This window comes from Trematomus bernacchii, unplaced genomic scaffold, assembly GCF_902827165.1.
Source record: "Trematomus bernacchii unplaced genomic scaffold, fTreBer1.1, whole genome shotgun sequence".
NCBI lineage: Eukaryota > Metazoa > Chordata > Actinopteri > Perciformes > Nototheniidae > Trematomus > Trematomus bernacchii.
This window is the reverse complement of record NW_022987714.1, coordinates 11,695,706-11,716,577: the sequence shown is the minus strand read 5'-3', so window position 1 is coordinate 11,716,577 and position 20,872 is coordinate 11,695,706. Positions and strand designations below refer to the sequence as shown.

The following is a 20,872-nucleotide window of genomic DNA, read 5'->3' as shown; positions in this document are numbered from 1 at the left end:
GGACTCTTTCACCTTCTGGCAAAGAAATACACACTTCAACACTTGGAAGAGTGTCGACTTGAAGCTGTAGCTGTCCAGAGGGGCCCGAAGGAAAAGGCTGCTCAACTCAGAAATGAAATGAAGAAGGTATTCATGATGTCTTGTCATTCCTGTATGACACTGGTAATAAATTGTGAGGGAAGATGACTAAACACATGGTTCAGTGGTGTAAAGGCAGATATCATTTTCCATACTGCCTTCTTAATCACTTCTTTCTAAAATTCCTTTGAGGGCTGAGAGCATGAGAGCTTCAGTGAGAGGCCTACAGCAGCACTGGAGGTGTGCTCACAGGTTTTTATGAGGTGCAAAGTGAGCTATTATTCCCTCCAACCAACCCTTCAGCCCACTTTCCTGAGGGCGAGGAATTTTCTCTAAATCCCATAGAAAAATACTTGTATATAGATGTTTTATGACTTGAGAAGTGCACTTGCAATTGACCTATCCCCACTTTTGGCTAGGGATAAGTTGAGTTGGAAAGGCGTCGCTGCCAAATACTGCGCTGCATGGATTCTATACTGAACATGGAAAAATAAGGATGAATTACTTCAGCTAGTTTCAAATAGAGCAGCAACTATCAGATAGTTGTCAATCAAAATTGACACATTTTAAGTTATTTTTCATATAGAAATGGCAGAAAATGCTGTTTATACATTTTCTTGGTTGAATATCTTATTAAACTGAATATTTTATATTATATTCCTTTGATTGTATTATTCATGTTTTACCAACAAATTATGTAGGCCTTCAAATGCCAGTATTCGAAGGAATTAATGGAAACCATTAGGAATTAATGGAAACCATTTGTCCCCAGACATTAAGTTCAGTATTGTACGCGGCAATCTAGCATCCCAGAGACGTGAGCTCATCTTTTTCCAATAGAGCAAAACTGTGGTTATTAATCTTTGCAACAACTTCTATTGCGGCATTGTGGTGATGTCTGCATTCCATCCTGTATTGGGACTCCATGTCATGGTATATACTATACCAGATGCCTTTGTTTGGGATCAACATTGCATTTTATGTCCTTGATATCACTTGCAGTGATGGGCAGTTAAAAAGAATGATTCTCTGCCTGTAGTAGAGAAAACCACATGGTCAAAGACATGGCCAGTTAAAACAAATGACCTGTGTCCCTGAGAAATGTTTGTTCTAATAACATCATAAGTGTAGTGTGGCAAAATGCTTGGTTTATAGCTATGGCCTGAATGAGAACAAAGAGCTGCTGCACCATTTCCACCGCCTCATCAGTAGTATTGATCTTCCTGTGGGTCATGGACCTCTTTTTTTCCCTCGTCCCCCGCCCCCTCCCCCTCCCAGATACGCCTCAGGACTGTACTTGTCATCTCATTTCACCAAGCCAGTAGGGGTGCCTTAACAAATCAATTACCAGCCTCTTGCTGGTTAACTCTATTGGAGGCCAACATAGCACCCCTGTTTCAGCGGAAATAAAATGTTATGTCAGCAAATACAGCAATGCAACTAGGGATGTCCCGATCACCTTTTTTTGCTCCCGATCCGATTCCGATCATTTGATTTTGACAATCTGCCGATTTTTCCCGATCCGATCTTTATGCAATGCATTAAGAGGAAAAAAAAGGTAACAGATAACGGCTGGTCATCCAATGCGATGAATTCAGCTATCTTGGCTGTTATTTTTTTGGCCTTTTCACTGTTCTGGGGTAGTTTCTCTTTCCTTTTAAAAGTCTCTGAAAGTGTCGGTTGTTTCAGTGCCGTTACCTGAGTGGCCGCTGTGTACTCGTTGTGTTGTTGTTGGTGGTGTTTGTATTAGATTGGTCGTGTTGAACGTAGCTCTGTTCTTTCCACCACGCGGAACCTCCGCCTTGCAAACATTGCATCTGGCTGTTACACTGCCTTCGCTTTCAATTTTATAATACTTCCAAACTCCTGACATTTTCTCTGTCCCGACTCCCGAGTCACCAGCTGAACGTAGCCTCTTGTTAGCTTACTGCTACTATTAGACACTGCGCCCACTCTGTTGCCAGATTTGAGAGAAATAAGCAACCAGGTCTATGAAAACAAGCCCAAAAGAAGCAACACATACATGATGTTGTGTAATTTTAACCCAAAACTAAGGCCTCAGGATGACTTTAAGACGTGAACATGGTCATTTTTGTTTTGTAACATTAAATAAAATGTATACAAATATTTTATAAAAAAAAAAAAAAAAAATCCGATCCCCGATTTTTTTCTCCCGATCCCCGATCACGTGAAAATCACGTGATCGGCTCCGATCCCCGATCACGTGATCGGATCGGGACATCCCTAAATGCAACTAATTCCTGTGTATGAAACTCCTGACAAAGATATATTTACAGCTTTTATTATCTCAGAGGCACTAGGTTTTTGAGAATGAGTTTAGCAACATATAACTATATTGTTCTAACGCGTCAACAAATCCCACAAACAGACATAAACCAGTTGTATTGTCTGTGTAGCCAAAGCAAGAGTTAGCATATTTCCCCGTACCATAGAACGCAGTTGTTGTCCAAACACTATTAAAAGCACACCATTGAGCCCAGCCATTGCACTGGTTGACATGTTTCATCATCACTATATAGTGTGCAAGCTTTAGTATTGTATATTTTGAATCTCCTGTACACTCGGGTATGTCTCATGTGTTGATGTTAACAGCCAAGAGCTAAACAAGTATATTAATACTCGACTGAAGTAGTCCCCAACAAGTGCAATAATAAAGCAATAACTGATGGGCTCAGCGTTAAGTGCCCCAAAGTTATGAGAAACCTAGAAACCTTGAGGAATACCTTGTCCTTTAAACTACTAATAAAACTCTATCATTAAGAAACAGCGATATGATTATAGTTCTTAAGAAAGCTAAAGATGTTACTACAATATATGCAAACACTTAGTAAGACATTAACTTGGATGCTAAGAATGCAACATAAAAAAGGGGATTATTTTACTTTAGTAATGCAAGATATTGATTCAGTTTCAGTCTATTTACAGGAAAAGCTTTGTTACAAAAACAGTGGGATCATTTAGTTCCTCACAATCAGAGAGCATTCAGGGAAAATGAGCAAGTACTTCCTGTATATTCTGAGCCAGGCATAATCATTTCATGGTTTTCCGTCAAGGTAGCAGATGATTGTGCTGGACAAAAACTTTTCAGGTAAACATTGTTAAACACTGCGCTCGTGTTTTATCCAGCTCATACATCTCACAATTATCTGACGGGGCCTACTGTATACTGCAGAAACTGGTCCCAAATAAACAACCCTAAATCCTGCTCAAATAAACACAGCCACAACAGCCGTAAACACATCAGCAACTTGAGCTAATAATAACCCAAACTGAAGCTGCTGAAAATAATTATGTGTTGCCAATCCTAACAGACATGTACTGTAAGAGGCAATAATGTTTACTTCTAGCATTTGTTTGAGTGATGCTGGAGATATGCCAGGATGTTTGTTCAGTGTGTCCCGTTATGAATGATTTATATACGTTTAAATTGTTGGACTTCCGTCATTATCCTGCACCATTTGCTATAAGGCATCAGTTGTGATTTCAAAATCCAATGCTAATAACAAGTATTTTCTAATGAGGGAAATATAAAAGATTACTTGTATTCCGTAAAAAAAAAACGTTAAAGTGGAAGACGAAAAAGGCAGCTCAACACATCAACTCTTTATGTGTTTATGAAGTGTCTTTGTAATAAACTAAGGTGATTGTTCCAGGAAAAATGGTGTTGGCTACTGCACAAAGCTGGCAGGAAGATAGACTCATAGATCAGCCAAAGGTTGCACCACACGCAGCTACACTTGCATCATGGAAGCTTTGTTGGATCCACAAGGTTAAAGATCTCAGTTGCCTCTACATCTTACAGCAGGGTCTTGTCATATTGCATCCAGCGTTTTGATGGATGGTGTTTACTCCGTGTGCTGAAAATAACAACTCTGGATTCATTATGAGAAACAATGCACCCTGATGTATTTATTTGTGGAGAGCAGCTGCCCCTTATTTACTTCTAGCGGTACTGGTAGTACTCAACAAAGCAACGACCGCACTACATAGTCCGAAAAACATCTGAAATTGCTTAGAGATGAACATGCAGGTACACCAGAGTTCCCGTTAGCCGGTAATTACCGGACTATGACCGGTAAAATATGCTGAAGACCGGCAAATCTAAATCTCTCCGGTCAAAATGTCCGGTCAAAATAATTTCCCTTTAGCGCAATACCGCATCAGTTGCGCCACTTATGTGACAGACAAGAATAGTATGTGACAGACAAAACAGTGTGTGACAGACAAAAGAGTATGTGACAGACAAAAATAGTCAATTCTAATGTCTAACACTTATTGTGGAGAAAGAGATGTCCTGTATGGGTTGATTGTGCGTTGATCTGTTGGTAATGCCTCGGGGTTCCGGTGGGCATGTAAACAAATGCATAATGCTGCGCTATACTTTGCGGCCTCACCCGGTTGCATAGCGACGCTTATTGTTTAGGTGTCTTTTAATAAGCAGGTAGTCATATCATTAGCTAGAACTAGCTAGATCAGATCGATATGGACATAAACGAGAGTGAGAGATCGGCTGCTGCTGACGAGTCGACACGCAGCTCTGCATGATCCCCTGCAGCGGTGAGCTGAGCAAAACACACACTTCAGGTTAGAACATCACACGTAGCTATTTTAATTACCTCTCAAACTACCTAAACTAGTTATAGATACGTTTAGTTTGACTGTCGGGTCACTCATTACTGGATCCGCGAGCTGCATGATACTGACGGGCTGTCAGGAGAAGGAGAGAGCGCTCCGTTTATTATTCCCGCGTTTTTGTAAATTGCTGTACACTTTTGAATAATGTAGTTAATCTACTATAATTAGTTTGTTTAATATTGAATCATATCAATTTGTTTTAAAGCTCGATAAATAACAAAGAAGACCTTTGACCTGCACTTTTCAAATTTTGTCCGGAAGATTTAAACTTTAATGGACATTTTGACCGGCAAAAAAAATATTTTAACGGGAACTCTGAGGTACACAGCACATGGTTTATTAATATTAATATGCAACTGACGTTCACCTCAAGGTTTAGAGCTGTCAGAACTGTGTTGAGGTGAAAACCGTCAATGAGGATAACTGGGGTTTATCTTAGCTGTGGGTACAAAAAAAAGAAATAGGGATTCTTTGATCGCATTTTCAAAAAAGTTCAAGATGTTTGACCAGTTCTGATGCTCCTTGATCTCAATCATCAATTTGGTTTGATGAATTCTCTGATCTAGATCAAATGCACTTCGCCTTCAAGGTTCTTATTTTCGTAGCTTTTGTTTTGGTGCTGAAAAATATGTCAACTTTTGCACCATCTTGCGTGCAGATAGAAAGGTAAGGATCTACATTAGGAGAAGTTTAGCAGAGCCTCTCCACCAGGGACTAAAAGGTTTAAACTCTTAATCTGGTTTAGACTGTGGGCGTCTCCTGCTGAGGCAGCTGACTCACCCTTGGGAGTCCATCAACGGTTATGCAGAAAGCCTCCTAAATCAGACAAATCTGCAAATAATTAAAGCTTTTGGGAAATCCTCTAGATTATTTAATTAATAAATCCCAAATCTATGTTGAGGACGCAGCAGTTTGGATGGAAAAGCACAGAGCAACCTCCATCTGTTAAGTTGTCTAAGGTACCTTTGCCAATGTTATTATAATTACAGTATTATCCCGGGGGTTAAGATGAAGAAACCTGAAAAACTGCATGTAGAATCTGTTTTTCATTAAAGTGGACAACACTGAAACCGTGATATACATATAAAACCAGGGAGAGCAGTCAATGGACATTTGGCTTTTTTTTCAGCTCAGCTCAGCTTTCCACTTCCCACAGTGTTTTACTCACGGCCATTCATTGACAGGCCAAGGCTTCCCCTGATAATAAAGATACTTAAATGGACAATAGGTTGTACACAGGAAATGCCTCACCATTAAAAATGAAAACTGATGGCTTGCAGGAAAAATAAGCAAAACGTCACAGAGCTACTTTCTCCATCAATCAAATACCGGACATGTCATGGCCTGTTCTTCTTTTGAAGAAAACCAGAGGTCTTAATGCCATGAGATCATTCATAATGATGATGATGTGATCATGACAAAACTGTGAATGTGTCTTTCCAACAAAATACTCACTCAGACGATGTATTGGGAAACTATTAGGTCTGAGAAATATGCATAATGATGACTTTCAAGACAAAGATCCGAAGCTTATATTTTTGTTCCCGTTAAAAATATAGATTTTTGAATAACTAAAACCTCGTATTGTTGTGTAGAGGAGGATGAAGACCAAACTAAATCATTCCTCTCAGATGGAAAACGGTAATTGCACAGGGGGAAAGCCAAGTTTGCAATTTGCTGTATAACAAAGCACCCATGAAAACAACAGCCAATTACACTGGGAAAAAGCAAATGCATTACCGTAGCCAAAATGAGAACCAGCGATTATGCTGTGTGTTAAATAAATAAATAAATAGAGCAAAAATAATAAACTACCCATGAATGCTCCTGTAAACTTTGTTTGTTCTTTGCATGGATAGTTGACTTTCATAAACACCCAAACACTTTAGTTTTTAAAACATTTCCAAAAAAGGTACACTATGAAAGCCTACTAATGTTGTCCTTCCTCCAGCCCAGTGCATATTCCAAAAAGTGATATGTTGGACAGCTTTTATTCTTCCCCATTAGTACATTCTTTAGATTTACAAAGAACCATCTTTTGGTAATTTCAAGTGGTTGCCGCAAAATAAAAGCTCATTGAGCAGTCAAACATGCCAGCGTGCATACTGCCAATTCATCTGTTCATGTTGACAACCTATCTTTGATTTATCCACATGATATAAAGTCAAAACGTCTCCAACGGTAGAGTTAGAGATACACCATGATATCCTACATACATTTGAACATTTACATTACACAATTTCTTTCTGGGTTTTACATGTGTCATGCTACTCCATATCGACACTAATCCAACAAAGAATATATTTTACATACTTATGCATACTGCTGCGACACTGCAGGAAAGAAGTCATTAATTTTACCATATGTAATGAATTAATGAATGAATGGGCACTGCGACGGCTGCAGGAAGGAATTAATGAAATCCTTATTCACCTAATAAGGGCCAGCCATCTGGGTGCTCGCTGGGAAACTATGCTGGATTGTTCCAAGCTAAAAATCAATAGCCTCTGAATGAGCCGCCTGTGGTATATGCTAGCTCCTGAGGAGACTTAGAATATGAGCTGTGGGACGTGCGGTTTAAGAGGTGAAATAATCATAACGCCAATCATGGTCTATTGTCTCCCAACAGCAGGACTGAGACTCGAGGGATCGAACAAGCACACATGGCAGGTACCCCGGGGCCCTGCCTGCTTTACTCCAGCTGTCAAGAGGCACAGTCATCAGCGCCATCAATCAAGTGGAGTGATGGGCACATTGCATTAGCAAATGTTTCAGAGGAGTGCTGAATTAGAAGTGGGGGCTGGAAGAACAAGTCATTTCCGCAAGTGTTTAGTGCTGATAATGTATTTTTCTTTACAGAAGTAATGGAAATCTTCCAGTGGGGTAGGATCATTTCACCTCTTCCCACACATAAATCGCCCCATTTTCATTCTCCTCATGTCTTTCTCTGAGATAATGGCGCTCGTTTCTGGAGAATATAGCATTTAGCCTAAGCATGAGGCTAAAAGACTTGCGATAGTCTACATTACTTCGGTAGAAAAATACAGTTTGATTGACGGTTTGTTTGAGGAGCAGTGAGCCTTGTATGTCTGAAGGTGAGGGTCTTCATTGTGAACCTCGGCAGTCACTCAAACCAATGCAAACAAAGCCTGTGAGTCAGCAGTGTGCAATGGATGGGTTTCGCTTAAATAGCTTCCTAATTAAAACAGCCACAGATGATTCTACCATGTGGTGGCGAGAAGAAGCGTCTTCTGGACAGGCCGGACACTTTTTGAAGAGCAGCTTGGGGGATCCGGTGTGGTTTTGAGCCTTCTTAACATCTCATCAGGTAAATGATGCAAGACCCTAAAGCAGCCGGAGTTCACAGTCAGGACAACACATGCTCCCCGCAGACTGAAAGAGATCAGCCTATGGGGCTTCACAGTCACACTTAAACTCAGGCCTTCTGTCTAATACCGTAATGCGCCATCAGTCATTCTTAGTTGCCCGATTTGCTCTTTTTACATTTGCACACCCTCAATCTCTCTCTCAGATTATACATTTATTTTTTGGGGAAAAACCTTTGAGGAGTGTCGTTATTCTGTCAAAGTAGCTGACAGCGCTTCTCTCCAGATCCTCAAACCTCAGGGGCTGGTAAAGGAAAAACTGTTGCGCACACTTTCTCCCAAACCAAACTTCCTCCTCAGATTATAAATAAACTCAGGCCAATTGTGTGTATCCATCTCCTGCCGATGAGGAAGAGCTCACTTGGCCAAATACCCGGAGGGGAAAGTCGCACATGCGAGAGGTCAAAGATGAGGAGAAACACCGCGGCCACAGATACTAAGGGTCAGTGCTCTGCCAAAATAAACCACTGAAATCAACCCTGTAAACCATCATGATTCCATCAATCTGTCACCAGTGTGATTTTATTCAGGATGACAGAGAGAGAGGGAGAGTGTGCAGGGAGAAAGAGAGGGGACGGGAGAATTGGCTCTGTCCGTGAAATACAATACAACACAAGCTGTTCTCCATCTGGAGGGATGTCAGACTCGTCTCCCTCACCAAGCCATGACAAGCTATATTAGAACTAGTCAATTTACACCGCATTTGATTGGATTTTGTAATGGCAAATATAATATATCCAAACACAAAAAATGTATGGACCTTACATAACGTGATTGATTCGAAAATGAATTATTCATTTAAACCACTCTATGGATGCATCTGGTGAGGAAAAGCAAACGTATAAATAGAAACAGTAGCGTAAAGCCTACACAGAGAGAAGAAACTTATATACATAAACGGTTTCATTCCTTCATAACCCACACAGCCATTTAGTGCAAAGCCCCCTAAGGCTGAGATTACAGCTCCGGATCTGATTCAACTCTTGCCCTCTCTCAGTGTAGCTGTTTGATGAAAGACTTGGCAGGGGTCACATCCAAGTGCGGTGGGTATTGTGTTTTTTTTCTCAATCTTACTTAAATCGAACTATACGAGGACCTGGGCCAGACTGCTCGTCTGGTTGTAAATAACCTGTGGTGTCCCAGAGGGTGGCATACTGCAGGCTGTTGTGCTTTGCACGCATTTCGCAGAGCACTAAAACCACGCACTGGGTTCCCAGGGCTCAACAGTATCAATTAGAGGCAGCTTGTGAAAAGATGTGCTTCCTCCATTGCTGTGGTCTGGTCGGAGGTAGGAAGTGAGGGAAGGGAGAGGGAGGAGGGGAATACGACTTCTGGGACTGTTGGGGGCCACAACAATTCAGTCTCCCTGTTTTAGGTTTGCTCTGTCAGCTTGTTCACAAGTCTACAATAAAGAAAGTGTAATACAACACACACTTAACTGATCCCTCCATGTTCCCTTTCTATCGTCTAAAGTTCACAATAATGTTCAGACTCCATAGATGCCTCAACTCAGAGATTTGAGTGAGAACATAGCAACAGAATAAAGGCAAACAGAGGCACATGTTTTCTTGCCTCCCAGTGTTACAAGCCTGAGGGGAGCGACAGGTTACCCATAGTGGCTAAACTGGCCAGCCCACAGGACCTTCTGTGCTGCATTTGACTCACTTACCACACTTAGGAAACACCAGATACTGTAATCATACTTGAAAACCACTTTAACCGCAATAATAACATTAGTCAGAGACAATCCAACACTTGTGTCCTTAACGGAGTGAACCTGAACCTAACCGATAATATTGTCCACTTCAAAGAAAGTTTATCATCATGGCCCGCGTACAGCTCTCTTAGTCTGGATTGGTTTTTTTCCACTAAGATTAATTTGCCAGGTTGGCACAGGAGTTTCAAGATTAAGACTATTTGTTTATGGCTTGGCTGCAACTGCTAAAAAAGATTATGTCCCAATAACTTCTCCAAATGTTGATTGTAACTGCCTATTAGAACGACACATGGAAGAGTTGTGACGCCACTATCATGAGGAGGACACCACAAATTACTGTTCAATATCAATAAGTGTCATATGTGACGCTACGCTTATAGGTTTGGTTTGTTTTTGAAACAGAAACCACTAGGTTAGGTTAAGAGAAATATCATGGTTTGGCTTAAAATGACTATGTCCTTCAAGTTTCTTGTTAAGGTTTCAACAATAAATATATGGTTAACGAACAGTGCCAAAAGTGTCAAAAGTCCTCAGTGCAAAATCCTACATAGAGGTGAATGGGTGCTGCTGTTGCACTGATTCAAACCAAGCTAGTACTGTGAAAAATAAATGTAAATGACAGAGAAACTGTCATTTACTCAAAATTGTGCTTCAAAATAACCTATGTTGATTTCTCTTTTTCCTGACTAAATTTTGGCCTATAATTAAAATAGTTACTCTAATTATAAATGATTTAAGTATGGCAACCCCTCTGCCAGCTTTGACAACTAAAAGCTGATGGCTGTTTTCCAGCCTGGCAACCAGCTCTTAAACACGTCCTTCCCCATTTCCTAAAGTGCATTGCTGTTGCATCATCTCTCCAAGCCAAACACACATGCCACCCAGAACTGACCCGTTGAGCTGGCATATTCATAAACTGTGAATCCTCTGCCCTCCTTCCTGTGTATCGACACTAGACAACCCTAACCACAGCACGTACGACCCTAATACGTTTTCCCAATTGGTTCTGACAGGTCTGATCTGCAAAGCAGCAGCCGTTTTCTGCTCTGTCCAAACAGAGAACACTGAGGTCCTGCTTCTTTGTCATTGATAAACAACAGACCAGCACAACCAGGGATTAATTCCCCTCTATTTCCGTACAAATGGCCTCCTTCATTGGGTCCAGGAAGAACAGAGGGACCACACAGCCCCTTCTTCTCACAATGGACAAAGGCATTGCCCCCGAACTGGCCAGCTCTTGTCATAACCTTTATCGTAACGAGCCAGTGGTCCTTGTCAGAGAATAAGGCCACCGAGATGGAGAGGCCTTCTCCTCTTCCTCACTGAAAAGGGCATACTATAGCATCCCCGTTGGATATGGGGGACAGGGGAGTTTTTGTTTCTAATGGCTTGGGGTTCTCTGCTTACATGTCGTGCCCCCTCTCCTCCACAGTCCTGTTAATCCCATTAATATGAAGAGGGCCAAGAGCCTGAGAGTGGCCACGGCTTAAGAGCCATCAGCCAGCATTAGCCCTTCGAAATCCAAACCCTTGTCTAGACCCATTAACAACTTAGCCTGGCAGAGTCAAATGATTTGAGACCCGCGTTCAATGATAGGAGCATAACTTATAGCCGACACTTACCTATTACCACACACATTCAAACCATTGTTTTCAGGAATGCACTGACCTGACACACCAGATGCATTAGGGTATTTGATTATAAATCCCACTAATCTCATTCTGTTGGTCAAGCAGCACATTTGATCCATCCTTTTCACATAGTTTATTCCTTGGCAGTTTTGATGCCTTTCTCACATTATTGAGTAGCTGTGTTTTACGTCTGCCATGAAACCTTGACCATGTGAGGGATTTTCTTATTGGATGATTCAGTCCGGTATTAAACATTATTCCCATTTAAGGCGATTATTATCGTGTCTGTCTGTCTGTGTGCAGCATAGTGCATGTGTGTGTTGCTATAACCACATGATGTATTAGGAGAGATAATCCGTTGGGTTTAATTAAATAGACAGGCAAGGAGCCCTGAGGATACCCAAAAAGGACTAAGGTTGATGTCTTGTGGAGCGAAGCAAAGACAATCTCTAATGCTTCAATCCACCACCAGGCAGTTTATCCAACATCTACATATTGCTGCATTTCTCATCTTACTGCATGCCAGTCAGGTGATTATAAAGCATTAGGGCCTGATTAATTCAGCTTTTAAGAAGCTTGCCTTGGCGGTGCTCGAGCACAGCGAGGGCTTTCAAGAAAAGATGGTGACTGCTCATGAGCAGCTTTCAATCTCACATTGGGAATAGTGACCTGGCGCAGAAGCCTATCACACATGACAATCAGCTAAAGTGGGCAATCACCGGAGTGATTCGGCTCCCCTACCACACATATTCAGTTTCATCAGTTTGCTCCAGTAATCAAAAGTAGTTCTGACATCAACTCAGCATCAGACCATCACAGGTATTTAAGACTCAGGTATGTATCGAGTTTCTCAAGAGTCTAGACGTCATCTGGAGCTAGAGGTTTTGGGTGTCCAGTGGCATCAAATGAGCATGTTCTTTGTGTAAAGTGTCATTTAGGATTACTGTGACTAGGTGAAAACCTAGACTGCAGCTTAGTAGTGCTACCACACTCAGCACTCGAACCTGCTACTGTTCACAAACTAATCAGATTGGAGCACAGTGATGTTTTATGTGTGTGTTGTTGAAGCATAGAGTGCTTTTTTTTCTTCTGAAATACACAAACATCCTTGATAAGGATAAGGATCTTTTCATTATTCAAACCAAACAAGGCCCCCCTGCAGCTAGGCTAATAACTCTGTAAAAGCTGTACTTGTTAAACATGTTGGAATTTCATTAGTGTTGCAGGTATTTGACCATAAACCAAAGTATGTATTTACTTAATGATGGCACTAGATGGAAAGCCAAATAAATAATTTTTTATCCTCTGGGGACCATGAATATCAGTAAAAAGTTTAGCAGTAGCCGATCTGATAACTGGTGAGATATTTGGGACCAAGTGATGCACTCACCAACTGATATTGCTACAGACTCATGCGGGTATCATGCAAGATAAACTTGCTACAATAAAAGTGTCTACATTTTTGATCAATATGCATGTTTTTTTTTTATCATGTAGCCATGATAATAAAGATTAAATTAACGGTGTCTGGAATCTCTGGACAGTATTATGCCTTGCACATGCTCTGTGTTCCACTACTTTAAGATCAAAATAATGCTTCCTTCTTCTTGAAATTGATTATTTTAACATATCTTTGGCATTTCTGTACTGCTCATTTTTATATGCTGACATCTTGGTATGATACTGGAATCACAAACAAAAGGCTTAAGCCTTTAAAATGGACGAGCAGCAAGATGGATGATGGATGCAGGAAGGAGAAAGTTCACCGAAGCCTGGCGGGGTCACACAAGCCAATACACAGATCACACAGTGGCAGCTGCCAGCAGTCTGTGGAGCTAATTTAAGTGTTTTGACAGTGACTGAAACCTAGTGACCCAGAATGGAAAGTAAGGTAAACGGAAATCCACAGTGCAACAGGATTGCAGTGTTCTGCCGCAATGTGTGCGCTTCTACATGTTTTACATGGTTGGAAGTACACCAATACAACACTTTCTCAAATGTAATCGCAGTTGGACATTTTCCAAATATGCAGGTATGTCAGTTTTCTTCCATTCTGCCCTCAACACAGGGAATGCAGTACAAAGGCCAGCATTTTTTGAATACACTTGAGGTGAAATTCAATAACCAAGATGCAGCAGCCTTATTCTGGGCCTGATGACAGTGAGGGGAAAAGAGAGCATCATATATAGTCAGCTGTTTCTTATTGACCTAAATATGAACTCACTCTGTCCAAGACCCCAATGCTTTAAGTTATTCTGTAGGGTTTGGTGGGTAAGGGATGCAACTCGCAAACATATCAGAACCCCTCATTAATGGTATTTCTAGAAACAAATGCATTTCTGCCAGGCAAGATTATCCTGCAATTGTGGCAAGAGTGAAATCAACAATGCCTACCCTTATTGGCTATCTTTTGGAAAATAAGAGCTGGGGAAAATGAAGATCCAATCGATCTGTGGTTAGACACACAGCTTGTATTTCTAAGCTGGTACAGCTCCAGTAAAAGTGGTCACAATAGCAACAAATTCTAATGACAGATTCATCCGTTTCTGTGAAACGACTAGACTGAAGATTAGTTATTTTTTCTGTGATAAAAACCATGAGGGAAAAACAAGAAAGGAATGAAATGGAATTAAAAAACAAAAAACACTTTTTTTTTTAATTGTACAAGTTTGTTGACAACACCTGCTGAGTCTGGAATGTAAGCAAACTCAATTTGGCGTAGTAAATGTGTATAAACTGTAAACATTGATAAGAAATCACAAGTCTTTCTCAGATGTGAGAAAATCTATCAGAAAAGGTGTCGGGCCAAGAAGATTAGGCTGGATGCCTCCCACATATCTCTCCTGCCAACCAGTGTACTCCCTGGTGATTTAATGGGAGGAAACACAAAAACATTAAAGCATTCTCTATAAACAGCAGATCCATTACACATTATTAAAAAACTACCACACTGGTAATCAGTAATTTTCAAAATGTCTTTGTATTTCTATATCATAATATCTAAACCTTAGGGGTGTAACGGTATACGTATTCATACCGAAAATATTCGGTATGGGCCCTTCGGGTCGGTACACGTGTGTAGTGTACCGATTACCGAACGAATATAACGTTAAACGTAAAGAATTGAGAACATGAAAAACTTTTTGGAAGTAATCTCAGGTGCTGCGTCGCAGCGTTCAGTGTAATTTGCTCACATTGGGTTCAACGCGTCATAGAGCGACCAACTAATTTCATTGGACGAGAGGCATACTAAGAGAGCTGGTCACAGGGATGCGTTAAAATGTAGTCAGTAATTTGAGGAACTGTCGAAATGGCGAACGCAGATAAAGTTAAGCTCGAAAATCCTCCAGCATCATTGAAGTCTCCGGTTTGGGAACATTTTGGTTTTGCAGTTACGTACAAGGATGACGGACAAAGACAGGTGGACCGAACCAAAGCTGTTTGTCGGCATTGTTCAACTAAAATTGATTACGCGGCTGGCAATACTTCAAACTTGCACACTCATTTGAAAAGGCATCACCCGAACGTGAATATCACCGGTACCAAAAGAAAAATGACTGAAGTGCAAACCCAACTCCCACTAGCATTTAAGCCTCCACCACTCGCAAAAAAGTTCAGCGCCATGTTAGCAAGGCGCTACTTGGCTGTATCTGCTACCTCTGTCCCTAGCGAGAGGGGGTTCTCCACAGCATGATACATTGTTAGTGCCAGCAGATCTGCCCTTTCGGCAAGCAATGTGGACAAGTTAATCTTTCTTAAAAAAAACATTAAAATACAATGACAAGCAAGCAAGTCCTAATGTCAAACTATTACAGTAGTTTAAGTACAGATTATTTCAGTTCATCGAAATGCTGCACCTTAATGTTTATTTTATTATATTTTGTATTTATTTGAGTGAATATTCACAGTTTAATAATAATTAAAAACCCAAAACAAATATTTTATGTTTTGCGAGTACTACAGTAAAGTTCAAATACAGATTATTTCAGTTCATCGAAATGCTGCACCTTAATGTTTATTTTATTATATTTTGTATTTATTTGAGTGAATACATTATTCACAGTTTAATAATAATTAAAAACCCCCAAAAAATATTTTATGTGATCATTTTTTCTGCTGTACCGAAAAAAAGGACCGAACCGTGACCTAAAAACCGAGGTATACGTACCGAACCGAAATGTTTGTGAACCGTTACACCCCTACTAAACCTGCAATAAGACACTTTAAAAGTCACTTGGGTGCAGCCAAAAATGTTTGTTCACAAGCTATCCGTGTCTGTTTGCTGTTTGGTAGCATGGGGAATAGTGTGCAATGGGTTTTTAGAACTTTTACGCAACAACAACATCATGTTTTAGATGGAAAAACGCTATGTTTGTGGTTAAAGTGAATCAAAACAATATTTTTTGGACTTAAAAGCGAATCAATTAACTGAAAGATGCTATAAATCAGAATTATGTTATAGCCACTTAAAAAAAAAAATCAATCATCTTCAGACGCCATCTTCACTGACTCTGTTACGCACTGTCTAGTCAATGGGCACTTTGATGTATCCATCCTAGCAACTCCAAGCAACACACAACATCGCAACACAAACCTTGCCCTTCAAACTGCAGAAGGGAGAAAAACCCTAAACTGCTCACCAAACGGGACCATCTGGAGGCAGTTGTTGGTTGATGGGAGCCGGAGGACTGAAAGGCTTTGGGGGTTGTTGAAGGGAAGGCAGACAGAGAAAGAGAGAAAGTGGTGCAGCTACATCTACCAAACCATGTCGTGAGTCTCGCTCTGCAGGCGGGACAGTAATTACAGGGAGCAGACAGAGAGAGCCTGACTGGGGAGGAAAGAGAGATACTCAAACCGCTGGGTTGCCGCCCTTGGGCCTTCAACATAACCGCTAACAGCCCATCCTACAGTACAGGGTTCCAGGTCAGTGCTCTGACACACTGTGCCAAGGTAGAGGCAGCCATGGGTACGGACAGCGCCAAAGTCAATGTCAGGCCCAGGTAGGCCCACACAGGCTGGCTACCACTTCAAGGGCCACAACCAAGGCTCTATGAAGACGGTGGAAAAACACCACATGGTCGTAATACTTGAAGTGAAGCACAGTCTGCTTCTATATGTCTGTGCATACAATACATTATAAAAATGTTTCGATACAATGAAGGAAAGAATGTACAAAAAATAACAACAAATATTCACAGCTGTTGGTTTTATTTCTTGGTATGATCATTAAAAACATGAGTCACCGCTCATAGCACTTTGTGGCTTCTTTGCCGTCATCGACTAGAAGATCGCATCAAACCGCATTAGCGTGAAGCTTTCTTTTTGGCACTTAATCCTGTCTTCTCTAATGAAGCTTTCAGGGGCGTGGGGCAGAGCAACGAAGCGCCTTGACCAACTGTCTGAGCGCTATAAATCATTATGCTCTCCATACCCAGGAAGGCAGCGTCCTTCAGCATGACCTGCATCAGCGTAACACCAGAAAAATGAGCTGGGTGCAGTTCATCACATCCGTCAAGCTCCTGACCGGGACGGGTAATCCATGAACGAATTGCGTTTGACTGAAACATACCTTGAAAAGAGCACAGTGATTTCATGCCTTTTTGACTCAGATTGCTCACCTTGAATAACCTGCTGTGGCAGAGAAGCTCTTTTCATTCAAAAAAATAAATGTTGCCATCTGCAATCAAGTTAAAAACACACTAATGCCTTCACCAGTTTTTACTTTTAGGTTTCTAGCGTGTAGGCTTAGGGCAATTTACACAATATTGCACCAGTATCTCTCCTCTGACATTTATCCCTCCCATTCCTTCACTCAGCCCTAACTGTAGATTATAGCAGCAGAGATATGGCCTTACATGACGTATGATTCCCATTTTCCAGTGCAGGTGTCAAAGCTGCATTAGATGTGCTAATGATGAGTGTGTCCAGGGGAGGGAGAGGAAAAGCTCCCCAGGGACAGGCCACTCTTTCAGACTGTAGTTTTTAACAAGGGAGGGTCTGTGACTGACTGACTGACTGCGGGGACCAAAAAATGCATGTAAGGGATTTTTCTTTTTTTACAGCCTGGAGGATAACATTTCCTACACATGTACCTTTTTTTCCTTTAACTGTGAAGTAATGACCGCCTTGGTTGCTATGTTTGGAATGCGTAAAGTTTGCTCAAATTAATGTGTAACTACTGATAAGAAGTGACCGAGAAGACAAGGTGCCCATAAATAGTTTTTATTCTATTTTTCTCAAACACTTTCAATACTCATGACAGGAATACAGAGAGGAAAAGCATCATTACGTATTCTACTGCCATACCAGCCAATCGATCGCAAATCCTCAGGTGTCTCTTATGCCAGCTCTCTAGCTCCTAGCCTTTTCACACGCACCCGTACACACAGAACACTTTTAGATTCCTTAAATCACTGCATTGGTTTCACAGTCAGAAGCAAAAAGGGAGAAATGTATGTTGCACTGTGACAAAATATCCATATTTAATTCTTCTGCTACTATTTATCATAAACATTCGATAGAAAGCCGGAGTTTACTTTTAAAATGCATGCAAAACAACACATCAATATTTTTTTTAGCATTTATTTAGCATTCTGTTATGCTGAATTTGGAAAACCTTTATCTAAATGATCCATAAATTACTTTTACACTTGCAGTTGAAAGTAAATCCTGCCGACAAGCTACACACATTAGGTATTTTCCATCATGACAGCCTCTTTACCATCACCGTGTCAGCTATTTCTTCCACACAAGCACAGCATCAGCAAGTTAGATCAGTCTGTTTTTCCCTCACCAAAATTAAATATATATATATATATATATATATCGCTGTCGCACCCTCCCTTCCTCTATCTCCCTCACTCCCTCTCTTCCCCCAGTGGAGCCCAAAGGGGACAGGAGACGGCTGCTAATTGCAAGCCTTGAACCAAACACATGGTGTTAAAAGCAGATAAGGCTGGATGACAGATCGCCTGCAATGAAAAACATGTCAGAGACAGAATAGAGAGAGTCTGCCTGGCTTGCAGAACTATGAATTCATGTGCAATAACTTGGAGCAAAACTCACGTGGTAATAAATTACATTATGTTAACATCTCTTCATAGAATAATCAGGGTTAGGCTTTCTGTCTTGCATTTAAAAACTCTCTTCAGCAGCCAGCCACACACAGCAGCAGCTGAGGTAGCACTGCCACTCCCTGACAGCTTTATGGACACAGAACACCATCTTTCTTACACAAGAGTGGCCCAAATCACCTGAACATAACAAAACAGCCACTCCACAAGGACAGTATCAGACTTTCAGTACCAAAAAAGGCCTTTGGGATGTTTTAGGCAGGAAGTTTTCTTAAATAAAGAGCGACTTGTAGAGAACGTACAGCAGCAGTGGATTTGGAGGGTGTTAATGTTGTGTTTGTTCACTAAGCTGGAACCTCTGGGTGTGTTTCAAAAGCAGCACCTGTTATGCAAACACACACACTGCAGGGGCAAAGCACATAGAGGAGGACTGTGAACTGTATGCTATTCTGTTAAAACAGGTGCATATTCTTAATATCTACAAATATAATAATAATAATAATAATAATAATATGAGCTGATTAATCAAACTTGTTAATTAATTGATTAGTTGTCAACTATAAAATGATTATATAATCCCTTATATATAAAAGCATTTTTATAATCTGAATTGAGTAATCTTTAAGAAGAAAAAAGTCAACATTTTCTGAATTCGATTTCTTTTTTAAATAATGAGTTGCGAGCATTCGAGACATTTGAGGTTGTCAGCTTTAGTTTTGGTAACAATAATCAAATATTTTCAAACTTTTCTGACATTATGTTACCCAAACAACTAATCAATTAGCTGAGAAAATAGACAATTATCTTGAGTTGCAGCCCTAGAGAAATCCATGAAATGATAGCCAGATGCAACACAGTGATAGCAGGGAAGGGATGATGTCTCTGACCTACATCAAGGCATGGATGGTGCATAAATGCGCCTGAGGCACTGACAACCATTCAGCCATCAAATATCAAATGGCCAGCTATGAGTAATGCATCACCCGGCTGAACCCAGGCACCGAGCTCGCCTTCTCAAACTGATGCTTTCCAGTGGAGGGTGACAAACCAGAGCCTGTTTTTAAGTAAATGAATAATAAAATACTTTGCTCAACGTTTCAGCAGTCTGCTCATTGGGTAAGGACTCCTGCTGTGGGCTGAGAAGGCATGTTTTTCCTCCAGAGATCAATTATTTCCTCAGCACAACTCAAAACTTAAAGAGCAAGTCCAGACTCTGGAGACTGAAGCACAATGCCTGCTTGCTGATGTTCATCCTATGGAAAACTATAGTGATGCTAGAAAGATTTTACAGAAAGAATGCTGCAGAAACATGATAGGAATGCCATTGGAAGTGTGAAATACTGTATAGTTACTCTCTGTCTTTAGACATGAAACAGAGATGTATAACAGTAGCTAATAAAGATAAGTAAGGATACCAAGTGTGGCATTTCAAACTTTATAAAGGTCTATAAAGCGCCAAGCTCCATTGATACATTCGGATTTTTTTTGAAAGCTTACTGCTAATGAAAAAGCTGACAGGAGGTAACTTCCAGTGTTGCTAATGCATTGAAATGCTGCTAATTCAGAGTTGTGGCAACATAATGAATGGAGCCCATCATTTGTCATGTGCCAGAATGAATAAACTACAGGTGAGGGCAGGAAGTGGACACAGTGACGTTAGTAACATGGGGCTTGGTGTCATTCATTCACTAAAGTACCTGTCATCGTAGCAGAAATCGGCGCCCAGAGTGTTGACATACAGGACCAGAGCCACGGCGCTGCACAGCAATTCTGCAAACATTTCTCTGTCTCGCTCACACGCGTGGAAATAAAAAAAAATGATAGAAAAACAGGAAAAAAATAAACAAAGCTGCAAAGCGAGGCAGAGGGAAGTGGCGAGCTTTAGTCCCTCTCAGTCCCCGTCTTTGTCAGGATATCTCTGCGAAAACAAGTCCGTGTGTCCCCCCATCATCCTCGGTGAAGTGCACAAAGTGGGTAATCCATAGGTCGCTTTCTTCCTAACCCATGTTGGGTGTGAGCTGCAGAGCTTTTTATCCCGCCGTCTGGGAGTTGGGCAGGAAATAAAACACGAGCAGCGTTGAAGTGAATGTGTGACAGCGAACCGCACGCCTTCAGACACAGAGGAGGGTCCGTACTCTGATGCTCAGCGGCCGCTGCTGGGGGAGCGTCGGGAGGAGACCGCGCCAAGTCAGCCATAATGACGTCTACAACTTCCGGTTGTACTTTCAAAAATAAAGCGTTCTGCTAAAGTCACAGTTTTATTGACAGGATAGTGGTACAAAAGCTGATAAAAGAGTAAGAAATCCTATCCTTAACTATAACTGAAATAAA

General features: G+C 41.0%; 1 protein-coding gene across 1 annotated transcript in view; it reads right to left on the bottom strand.

Annotated features, from left to right (window-relative positions):
* tmtc2b (transmembrane O-mannosyltransferase targeting cadherins 2b) overlaps window positions 1–20,612 on the bottom strand; it is a 101,248-nt gene extending 80,636 nt beyond the window's left edge. The window contains exon 1 of the mRNA XM_034141149.1: window positions 20,239–20,612. Within this exon, the coding sequence (XP_033997040.1) occupies window positions 20,239–20,321 (83 nt within the window). The 5' untranslated portion in view covers window positions 20,322–20,612. The remainder of the gene's footprint in view (window positions 1–20,238) is intronic.
* Window positions 20,613–20,872: the final 260 nt, after the last annotated feature.